The following is a 12,138-nucleotide window of genomic DNA, read 5'->3' on the forward strand; positions in this document are numbered from 1 at the left end:
CAAAAGCATCCTTGGATAGAGCCTTGCTACGAGCGAGCGTCCATTGCCCCGACGAGGTTATCTCTATAATCTCACGAAGATTGCTCTACTTCCGGCGATTTATACTTTGATCTGAAGGATACACCTATAGAGATTTCCGCACACCTCAAATGCCAAGTGTTTTGATTTTCTTTTCTTTTCTCTTATTCTTTCTTGATATTCTTTTTTTTTCTTTTCACATATTTCCACACTTTGGCGTGTAAGCAATGAAGCGTACCATGGGCTTGAGTATTATAGTGGCGCTGAAGTAAGACTTTCGACGAATTTCCTTATGTTTTCTTGCCATGACTTCACTGTGGGAGGTCAAAAATGACTCAGAGGATTCTTTAAAGTGTACAAGATATAATGATCAAAAGACTCAGTGTCGAGATACAACTAATGATTCCCTTTCTAATCAAATGTTCGTCCTAGCTTCGAGATACTTTAGAGACAATTAATCTAAAATTTTAAAAGCTCTTCATAAATATTCATCAAAGGAATACCTCGAACATAGCTTAGCGGGGTCAAACCAATGTGTGCATGTTTAAGCAACATCACCTTCTCACCAAAGGGAATCCTCCTTTATTACTAAACTAAAGCACGCGGAAGCAAGCGAAAGCAACTAGGCCGACAAAGCAAACTAAACGAAGGAAATGAAAACAACTAAACCAAGGAAATGAAAACAACTAAACCAGATACACAACCAAAGCAAAACTACCCTAGCTATGCACGAACGAATTCCACCACGGAACTCAAGGCATGAAATAATGTTTCAGGAATTGCCCATTAACGGGCAAAGGAATGTCATCACCTGTCATGTCATCACCTATCAAAGTCTTTAACCTGAAAGCGTTCTCTCCCAGTATCTTGGCAATTTGGTATGGTCCCTTCCATAAGCAATCGAACTTTTCGTGATCCCCTTTTCGTTCGTGGGGTTTATCCCAATACAGGACCAGGTCTGAGATCCTGAATGCTTTCGTAGTGGCTCGTCTGTCAAACCATCTTTTGACTGTCCCTTGGTACTTGGCAAACTTCTCTAGGGCTTGATCTCTCTGTTCTTCTAGAAAAAGCAGTTGGGAGAGACGAATTTGGACTCGCTCTTCTGGATCCAAAAATTCTTGCATGAACTTTAGAGTCGGGATCCTTAGTTGAATAGGGAAAATCGGGTCCTGTCCGTAGACCAGGTGGTATGGGGAAGTGCCTAGAGATTTCTTAGCTCTCGTTCTGTCTGCCCATAGAGCAAACCTCAATTGTGTATGCCAATCTCTTGGGTTCTTATCAAGCAACTTCTTGATCACATTGAGCAAATTTTTGTTGGTTGACTCTGCCAGTCCATTACCTTGGGGGTAATAATTTGATGAGAATTTCAAAGTGATGCCATAATCGAATGCCCAGTTGGAAAACTTTAGAGAAGTGAAGGCGGAGCCATTATCGCACACTAGAGCACGAGGGCATCCAAATCTGGTGATAATGTTCTCTTGAAGGAACTTGATTATTGTGTTTGTCGTACAGTTCTTCAATGCCTGAGCTTCAAACCACCGGGTGCAGTAATCGGTTGCTGTCAGGATGTACTTGTGCTGTGCGGATGATGGTGGGTTTATTGCTCTAATAAAATCTAACCCCCACATGGCGAATGGTCTTACCTCTGTGATTGGTTGCAATGGCATTGCGGGGTTCTTTTCTCTAATAGCGGCAACCTGACAAATGTAGCATGTCTTTACGTGTTCATAGGCATCCTTAAAAACAGTAGGCCAATAATATCCTGCCCTTAAGATTTGAAAGGCAGTGGCTTGACTCCCTCCGTGGCCCGTTCCAAACTTGGAATGAAAATGTTCTATTATTCTCTTGGCTTCGTCGTATCCGACACATCGAAGGTATATACCTTCATGATTCTTTCTGTAGAGCACTGATCCCTGGAGCATATATCACTGGCATTTGAGTTTGAAGGCTCGTTTCTGTGCAGAATTCATGGGAGTGGGGTATCTGTGGTTTGTTAAATATGACACGATATCATAGTACCATTCTTTCTGAGAGACATCAGTCAAGACATATGTCTGTTGTATTAGTCTAGGTCCTTCGACTGCCATAGTCTGCGTTGGAGCCTGCCCTCGAATGAATTTCATCGGTTGTAACTCTACGTCATATTCTTGGATGGTGGCGACCCACTTTCCTCGCCTTTCCCCTAGTTCGTTCTACATCAGGAGTGTTTTAACTGCAGCATCAGGTACAATGGTGAAGATCTTACTCCTTAATATATAGTGCCTAAATTTCTTGACAGCCTTCACCAAAGCATAAGCCTGCTTTTCAACACTTGGGTATCTCAATTCTGTATCCTTGAGAGGCGAGCTCATAAAGGCTATAGGATGCTCTTCCTTTTCCTCAGTTCGCTGCGTGAGTATTGCGACGCACAAATGTTCAGATGCAAAGGAGTACAAGTAGAATGGCTTAGTGTAGTCTGGATTGACCAAAACTGGCGCGTCAGCTATAGCCAATTTGATTTCTTCAAATGCTTTCTTTGATGACAGTGTCCACTCCATCTTTGCACCCTTTTTCAACATCTCATTTAAAGGTTTTACTATCTCGGCGAAACTGGTGATAAATTTTCTGACAAAATTAATCTTTCCGAAGAAAGACCTCAGCTCCTTTTGGCTGGATGGCAAATTGATCCTTGAAATAGCATCAATACGCTCAGGGTCAATCAATATGCCTTTCTCTGTGATCAGGTGTCCTAACAGTTTGCCTTCGGTGACCCCAAATATGCATTTCTTTGGGTTTAAGGAAATCCCATACCTTTGGCATCTTTGGAATATCCTCCTTAGGTCTTTAACGTGACTCTCTCTTTCCTTTGAGAATATAGTAAGATCGTCCATGTAAATGATTATACTCCTCCCAATTAGCTCTCTGAAGGCGATATCCATAGCTCTCTGGAACGTAGCTCCAGCGTTGATCAACCCAAAGGGCATTCTTTTGTAAGCAAATGTTCCCCATTTTGTAGTGAACGCGGTTTTCAATCTATCTTCATATTCCACAAGTACTTGATTATAACCTGAGTATCCGTCTAGAAAGGACATCATCTGTGAACCATTCACAATTTGTAATACTTCGTCGAGGGACAACAGGGGGTAATTGTCTTTTTCAGAGGCTTTGTTCAAATTTTGGAAATCGACGTAGAGTCTAATTTCTCCACTCTTCTTCCTGACTGGGACCAAGTTGGCGACCCACGTCGAATGGCGTACTGGAAATATGATCCCTGCTGTTAGCAACTTTTTGACTTCTTGGTGTATAAGAGGTTCCAGTAATGGGTTGACTGGTCTCTGGCATTGTCGGAAAGGTTTACTGTCTCGTTTGAGAGGAATCGTGTGGGTAATGATAGAAGTATCATAGGTCCTTAGGTCCTCGTAACTCCATGCTATGATATCGGAGTATTCTTTTAAGGCTTGAATTATTCCGACCCTTTCTTCTGGTGTACAAATTTTGCCTACGTACACATTTTTGGCATTGTCCTCAGTCCCCATATTTACCTTTTCGAATTGGTCACCATTAGTCTTCTGACCTTTCATCTCATTAATTTGGTCTTGATCATACATTCTTTCCAACTGTATCATTCCTTTAGGGATGAAATTTGTTTTCAAGTTCAAAACTCAGTCATCATCCAATTCCGCTTCTTCTTCTGTTTCCTCCTCATCAATCATTTGGGTTGCAAATATGTCTGAGCTTGTTAAAAATTCTTGGATTTGACCATCGTCTTCGAATACTTGAAAATTTGTGATGTTATCTGGGATTGAGGGATTCAGTGACAACTCTATGGACAGATGATCCATGTTTCCTATGGTAAGAGGTTCCAGTGAACTGGCTACTTGAGCTAACGTGTTCGCAATTTGGTTATCTGCTTGCCCGACTGACTGGATGTTGAAGGCGTCAAAGCTTTCCAGAAGATCCCAGACTCTATTACGGTAATGGGACAGTCTCTTATCATGGCAAACATATTGCTTTCTCACTTGCTTGACCACTATTTATGAATCACCGTAGGCTTGTACCATTTTAGCTCCCTTGCTTATGGCGAACAATAATCCATGAACTAGCGACTCATACTCAGCTACATTGTTGGTGCAGGGGAATTGGAGTTGACGGGCTATGAGAAACATCTCCCCGTCAGGATTGGTTAACTTAAAACCAATTCCTGCCCCTTTTTTGGAGTAGGATCTGTCAAACCTTAGGATCCGTGCTGCCTCTTCATGTTGAGACCATACTGAAGCTGGCTCTTCCATTTCCTCCTGTGGGGGTGGTGGAGTTTGAGTTTCCATGGTATTTTCGTTGAATTTTTCTAATATCTGACTGATCTCACCTTCATCCTCTTGTTCGACTGTACGATAGGATGGCGAAGCTTGTATTTCAAAGGTGCGTCTCCGATGATCTTGTAGTTGATCTTCTTCCATATTTATCTCTATATTCTGCTGAGGCTCGGATAATCCCCGATGGACTTGTCTACTCTCAGTGTCACTTCCGGGATCTGCAAATTGCTGTAGCATCCGACGAACCTCTGTGATTGCTTTGTGACATTCTTTACAAGTGAATTCTAAATGAGATGCATCGTGAGCCCGACACCAATTGGTCAGCAATAGCTCATGAATCTTACTCCTCATCTCAGCTCTCCGACACACGTTCGTCCATATGAATTCTTTGAAACTCTCGAACAATCTCTTCTCTTTATTTGGATCGTCCATCATTGTGAAGTCGGAAAGGTTTACATTGGTTTTCCCTATGGAGGAGGTTTGTAATGTCAGAATTTCATTCGCCCTAGGTGTATAGGACCCTAGGTCTGTTTCAAGGAACAATATCTCGTTATTTTCTCCATATTCTGTAATCATTAGTCTGAGTCTTGGGGTAATTTTGATTTGATTGGGAACCCCTTTCCATGGCAACCACATGTGAGAGAAGTCAGTGGAAATGTATCCATTCAGCCTTTTGGACCAATCCCTAGTTAACAACATGCCATATCCATCTAGGATGTCTACGACAGAGATATCGATGCAACTTTGCACTCTCGGGTCTGCTGCCAATTGCATGTGAATATTGTTGAGCTCTCCCATCACCGGTACCTCAGTCTTATCTAGTTGTGTGACTTTCTTATTAGTCCTTGCCGGAACAAGTCCTAATTTTTGACAAACGGCCAGTGGCATTACATTGCTCGAGGCCCCGGAGTCTACTAGGCAATTATGGAACATTTTACCAAATATCCTCACCGACAACAGGAATGGAGCAAGTTCATCTTTCCCTTGGTAGAAAACTACTTGGTTCTTTCCTGGTTCCTCTTCTTGCTCTTTGAAGGGAGAATCCCCACTGTGTGAGCTTTGTGATAATTCTTTTGCTAGAATTTCTTCCTGGAATATATTTGTGTCCATGAGGACTTCTTCTGGTGTGATGCTTTCCTGATTTTCAACTGAAGTCTGCATCATGCCTACAAAATTTGGAGATTGTTGTGGGGCATCGAATGACACAATATTGGTATTAGCGGGAACATTGACCGTTCCTCTGTGTACGGCATTTGGTTGAGGGATTCTTGGTGCCCCAGCTTCAGTAATACTACCAAAGATTGTTTCTCTTATTTCGTGGATTTTCATCAATTCAATCAAAGGCAGACTGACTTTTATCTTTTTGAATTCTTTTAACACAAATGAACTTAGCCTCTTTAATTCCTCCTTAGGGTCGTCTTTTGTCTGGGTGTGAATGGGCCCTAGATGGGGATCTGTTAGTCGCCTTTGGTCAACTTGATGGGAACTGACAGGTTTTGAACTACTAGGTTGGACATTTTGCTGGTGATATTCAGGAGAATCCCTAGGAGGTGTTGGTGCATTAGTAGCATTGGGATTTGGTGGGGTCTGAAAGTTGTTGGGAGGAATAGATGTGGTTAAAGGCTCATTGTATCGAGCATTCCTTTGGTATACATGAGGTTGATTTCCGGACGTTTGTTGGAATGCTTGTACTTCCCTCGTGCCTTCAACTAGAACACTATCATATAATGGGGGGAAGTTATAGCCATTGACAGTGGTTGGCTGGTTCGATACTAATTGGACTGCAGGCTTAACTTGACCTTGTGGTGGTTCCATGGGGCTATTAGCAAACGCAGGTGGGAATCTTTGGCTAGGCTGATGTTTTCTATGACCAAAGCCTGATCATATCTAGTTATAGGAACAATCTCATACCCAGTCGGCGGAGCTTCTTCTGCTCCTGAATTCCTTCTCTCGCTTTGGAAAATGTTTGCTGCTACCTGGAATTCATGGCATTGTAACTCGGAATGCTGATCAGTACTGTGCAGCCTACACCATCCTGATAGTGCAGCTTCTACTAGGAATACTTTGTCTGCGGGACGACTATCTGCAACAGGTTGGCTATCCAAAGGGGATGGTACAGTACCGTTGTTGGGCCCAGTATTCCATGTTCTCTTCTGGGGAACCTGATTATTGTTTCGGAAATTCTGATCATTCCCTTGGTAGTTCTGACTGTCTATTTGGAAATTTTGACCGTCTCTTGTATATCCGGAAGAACCTTGTCCTGGATGATTCCCTTGATAATTTCTCTGCATTTGGTTGTTCTGTCCTTTCAAATAGGTTACCTCCGCCGACAGTTTCTTTACTTGATTGATTAATTCCCTCATTTCTTCTTTCTCCTTTGAGGTCCGACTGGAAGTTGTCGCGTTTTGGAGATATACCGGTTGCGGTGGTGGTACTTGTGAGACAGGATTTCCAGGGTGAAGAACCAATTGATTACTGGCTATAGGAATTGGGTTCATCACTGGAGTATTCTGAGATAATGCTCTATTGATATTTTGGACTTGTCCTTGTGCAGCGGGATTTCCTAGATAGTTCAAGGGTCCTGTAGCGGCACCTACTTCCAGATCATTGCTGACTGAAATAGTTGAAGCATAGGCTTCTTTTAAATTGGTTGGGGGGGTGCCTTTTGTTTTTACAAACATGGAAGTGAGGTGGTCCAATGTTGCATAGTAAACTGGCAGTGCAGCAGCATTATTCAAGTTGTAGGGATCTCTTAGTCTTGTATATGCTTTGTGAAACCTATTATTGAAAGTGCTAATAGGTTCATGTTCTTGCCTTCGTATTTCTACAAACTGTCGATATAATTCAAATGGAGAGATTGGCGATCTGAATTTTTCTAAGAAGATATCTTTCATCTCTTGCCAATTATGAATGGAGTCAGCTGGCAGGTGGATATACTAGTGAGAGGCTTCTTCATCAAAAGTGTAAGGAAACAACCTACAAGCCACGTCTTCATGCTGGATATCTCTATTATGCAGGAGATCTTCAAAAATCTTGATATGTTCATCAGCTGAGCGACTTAGGTCACCACTATGAAACCTAGAACAGAAGTGTTCAGGGCTCTTTGGCATTGCATTATAGGCGGTGAAGACCATAGGGGACGCATTGGCCGGATGCCACGCCATTGGGATGTTTGCTGGGGAAATCACTGGCTGAACTTGTTGGGCAATTGGTGTAAAGGAGACTGAAGGCGAAGTGCTTGGGACTTGAGGGGAGGGGGTTTGGAATAAATTGGAAATGTCTCCCACCTCTGGTCTATCTTCTTCTACTTGATTCTCTCCTTTCTCTGGCGAATCTTCTCTCTTTTGTCTAGATTTGGTGGGTCGTTCCAATTCTACGAACTCTTTGGATGAACCTTGTGCTGATCTGAGGATCCTCTGAAACTTATCCGGGGAGAAAGAACTTATGCGATCCAGCGTAGCATTTATTCTTGCTGAGGCAGTGCAGGAGCAGGTTCAGGGGCTAGGTTAGCTTCCTCTTGCTCTCTCTGATTTTGTGCGTTGATGCGGTTAGCAATCTCTTCTTCTTCTTCTAGGACGAAGCACATTCGACACCAGTCAAGATAATTTCTTTTCACAGACCAGGCTAAGCTATATAACTCAATGATGATGTCTTCTTGTTCGTCGTTGAAGCTCAAATCTGGTTGTATCACTGGTTCGGGGTCTCTTCCTGGTTCAGGAGGATCGATGGGCAGACCCATCTCTTACCATGTTAGTGGATTGGGAAGAAAATTGTAGGATTTCTTTCAGAACTTGCTTGTGAAGGATAGAAATCCTTGGTCTCTCTAGATTTTCTTTGATCACAGTCTCTATTTGTCTTCCCTTTTCTTCTTCTTTGGCAACAGTATCCAACAAATAAGATGGTATTACTTGAGGTAGTGAGGCAACTTTTGGAGTATGATTTCCTCCAGAAGGCAAAACACAAAATGGGGATAACTTTTCCTATCACACTTGGGAAAATGATGGAGGTATGCCACATTGCATCCACAACAAAGATAGTTAATGAGGAATTGGAATTCTATCATCTTGGAATCTATAGAGGTAGGGATCAATTCGATCCATTTCAGAGAATCGTAACAATTAAGGGGGGGAAGTTTATACACAAAATTGACATCGAAAACTATTGGGCCAATCTCATGGATGAATTTGCAGTTAGAAGGAAGATGTGGTCTCGTATGTCAGTGAACTTCATGAAAAAGTGTAACTTCTTCTCCATTCCAGATCAGGTGCAGGATGATGGGGATCACATCCATCCGCAGTTAGCAAAGAAGAAAGACAAGCCTATCTCGTTGCCTAGCTAGACACAACCTAAGTTGGTAGATTTGAGTATTTTGATGAGAGATGTGAATGATTACTCCAAGGAATGGGTAAACAAATACATTACTGAGCTGAGAAAACTAAAGGTCACCTTTACCTATGATAAGATGAGAAATGAGGAGTCCTCTCTCAATGATGATGAAAGGACAATAAGCAATGCTAGAACACACAATGATGAGGAGAGTCAGGCTCCCAAAAGAAGGAAAGGTATGCTTGGAGGTTCACAAACAAAAGGCAAGGAGATTGTTAGCTAGGAGTTGAGGTACAAGAAACACAAGTCCAATGCTCCTCAATCTACCATGAGTTCCTCATCCGTGAAGGAGAATGATATGACAAAGAAAGACAATGAGTCCGAATAGGGTTTCGACACGGAGATCCTATCGGATAATGATCAAGATTTACATGCTACAACATAGTCGACACCACATGAAGATGATGAAGAGAAGCCAGGATCTCCCATGATTCAGTTTGAGGTTGATTTGGGCAACAATGTGGTAGATTTAACTAAGGAGAAAGAGGCAAATGATGATGTTATTTCAGTCTTGAGAGGACTTGATGAAGATCAACACCTTGAAGACGAGATGGAATTCTCTACAATTCTCAATTGGTTGCTGAGTAGCATGGAGAAGAAGAAAGTGATAGAGGCGCAACCCGCAGAAGATAATGACGACTTCCTAGCCAAGGTTGGCAAGTAAAAGGAGTAGAAGAAAGCGAAGATGTTCTCTAGGATTACTAGAGATGATACAGGAGCATGCATTGCACAAGTGGCTGTCCCAACAGGTGATAAGACTAGAGATGTGGTCACTGCTATGGAATATCAGGTTACCACAATTGACCTTGGACCTACCACAAAGATGCAAGAGTGCCAAGAGCTAGATGATACAGTCAAGGCAATTGAGGCACGAGTGGATAGGACTATTAAAAAGAAAGAGATGCTTGAGAGTGAGAACAAGAGACTCAAGGAATACATTGAAGGGATGAATTCCCTAAGGAGTGAGGATCCTACTGTGTGGGGGAAAAAGTGACACCAAGCAAACATGCCCTAATCTCACTTTCAATCACACACTTGTGGAATACGAAAGAGCCTAGAGGTATCACACAATTGGCTACTTCTTTTTGTGGAAGAGAGAGCCACGGGCTACCTATTAGGATTTCTATTCCTTTGTTGTAATAGAAAGATGAAATGATGCAAGTTCAATTCCTAACCCCAAAGTGCAAGTATGAACTAATAACAAGATTGCAGAATTGAACTTAAACAATGGAAAGCTGTAAACACAAGGACAAGACAAGAATGCAAATGCGTACCCGGAGTCAAAATCTGAGTGAAAATGTTCGGGACGGGGGCGCAGGCGCCACTGTTCTGATTCTGCTCCTGAAACTGCTGTTTTGCAACCTGAAAAGCTGTCAGAAAGTTGCTGAAAGTTGCTGTCTGACAGAGGGACCAGGGCACCCAGCGCCCCTGTCCCAGGGACTAGGGCGCCCCACGCCCCTGTCCTAGTCTTTTACTCTGCAATTTGGTGTGGAGTGTTGTCTCAGCCTGCTTTTCCCGGATCTGCAATTTGCGGCGTCGTCCGAATTCCGAAACCTGCACTTATATCTGAAAAGGGTATGGTGGGCGGCTATATAGGGTTTTGCCTTAGTCAAACCCCCGCTTTGGTGATTTCCACCTCCGCGAATAGCCAAGTTGTATTGTAAAAGTAATGTGTGTGCAGACCTTGTGTGTGTGCAAGATCCTAAAATGCAAGCAAGCAAACTAGAGCAACCTAGAAAGTAAACCCTAATTACTTGTAAATGATAATGTAAATGCTCTAAATCAAGATGCAAAGTGATCTAAAGCATGAATACAAATGATATAATGAAGCTTATGCAAAGACATGAAAACAACATGAAATCATACCCAACCCCCAAGGGAGAGGTACAAGCCAATCTTCAGTCGGTAATCTCCTATTGTTCTTCAATGTCTTCCAAGCCCTAAATGGATGAATGAAATTGATAAATGCTTGATAGAGGGATGTTGAATGTTGTTGAAGTCTTCAAAGATCTGCTCTTTCGCTGCATATGAGGTTCCTGAAAACCAAAAAATCTCGATCCCTTCAAATGAAGAAAGAGAGCTCTTATATATGAAACCCTAGGTCTTAATTTCAACTTTTGGCCGACCTAGAGATTGAATCTCCCGCCAATTTCTTGGGGTTAAGCTTTATTTTATGATTGGATCGCGCTCCTAAAATTTCGGGAAAAATGTTCGGGACCATGTGCACGCCGGGCGCCATGGTCCCGACAACTTTTCACCAAATTTTCAGGGCCGTCGGATATGATGATTTTAGAGAGAATCCCGAAGTTACAGCTGATTTCGAGATGTTTTGACCCCCGAAATCAAGCCCCCAAGTTCGAAATAGGACCTAATTAGGGTTTTTGATTAAATGATGTATTGGAAGAATAAAATGAAAGGGGCACACTTTAATGAAAGGGCCCAACTTTATGATATGGGAGATGATAAAATAGGACCTTAGACCTAATTAATTTAATTAATTAAGTGCTAAAGGGGAAATGCAATGCAAAATACAAAATGCGCTAAGGCGGGTGCTAAACTAGGTGCGAAATTGTACCACCCTAGCAAGTGCATACAATTTACGACGCTACACCTACCTTTGTCTCACCCATTGCTATTGCTCATGGATCCCCCTTTGATCATGAGGCTACGAGGAATACATATCAGGAGGTTGGAAAATGGATAGAGGATGTTTCAAAACAAGTAGATGATTTCCTAGCTCAGTTTGTCCAAGCATTTGATAAGACAACAATGCTCATATTTAGGATGTAGTACTTGGAAGGAATTTGGGAAGAGTTCCAATTAGTGCAAGAGAAGACTATTCCTTGCCTCAAGGTGTTGAAGCGAATTCCTCTGTCCACATTGATTCAAGAGGGAGTTGTTCAGTCAGGCAATGTTTATGATTTTCGTGGTTGGTATTGTTCTTTGGCCATGAGGAAATCAGTGTATGATCATGCAAAGCAAGAGTGCAAGGAGATGGAAGGATCAATCCAAGAGATACAATCTAAGATCCTTACATCTATTGAAGAGTTATTGGGACAAGATGTCCACGCTTCCAGCAGTTTGAACTTGGAAGAATTGAAAGAAAAGATGAAGTTTATTTACTTCAAGCAATTGGAATCTTTAAGGAAGAATTAGCTGGACGACTTGGTTTCTCTCATGATTCACATCAACAACTTGCAGAAGCTAATGCCGCATTGGGAAAGCATTTTCGATGCTTGCTTAGATGCCTTGGATGTGATCGATTTGCAATAGGAAGGTCTACCTTGTATTATGATGGAGGAACTCAACTCAATCTTAGCTAGATTCGTTGAGTATGCAGCTAGAGAGAGGGATGCAGGCCGGAATCTTCTAGAAGATTCCTGTTGTGACCTTTTCAAACATCGCCCCATTGCAAATGAGGACCGCCTGCTTTTTTTGGTCC

The 12,138-nt window shown here is 42.3% G+C and overlaps 1 protein-coding gene across 1 annotated transcript in view; it reads left to right on the forward strand.

The window, feature by feature from the left end:
- The first annotated feature begins 9,381 nt into the window (after nucleotides 1-9,381).
- LOC131034096 (glucose-6-phosphate 1-dehydrogenase, chloroplastic) overlaps nucleotides 9,382-12,138 on the forward strand; it is a 50,714-nt gene continuing 47,957 nt past the window's right edge. The window contains exon 1 of the mRNA XM_057965467.1: nucleotides 9,382-9,607. Coding sequence (XP_057821450.1) covers nucleotides 9,382-9,607 — 226 coding nt within the window. The remainder of the gene's footprint in view (nucleotides 9,608-12,138) is intronic.

The sequence above is a fragment of the Cryptomeria japonica genome, chromosome 10 (assembly GCF_030272615.1).
Source record: "Cryptomeria japonica chromosome 10, Sugi_1.0, whole genome shotgun sequence".
Lineage (NCBI taxonomy): Eukaryota > Viridiplantae > Streptophyta > Pinopsida > Cupressales > Cupressaceae > Cryptomeria > Cryptomeria japonica.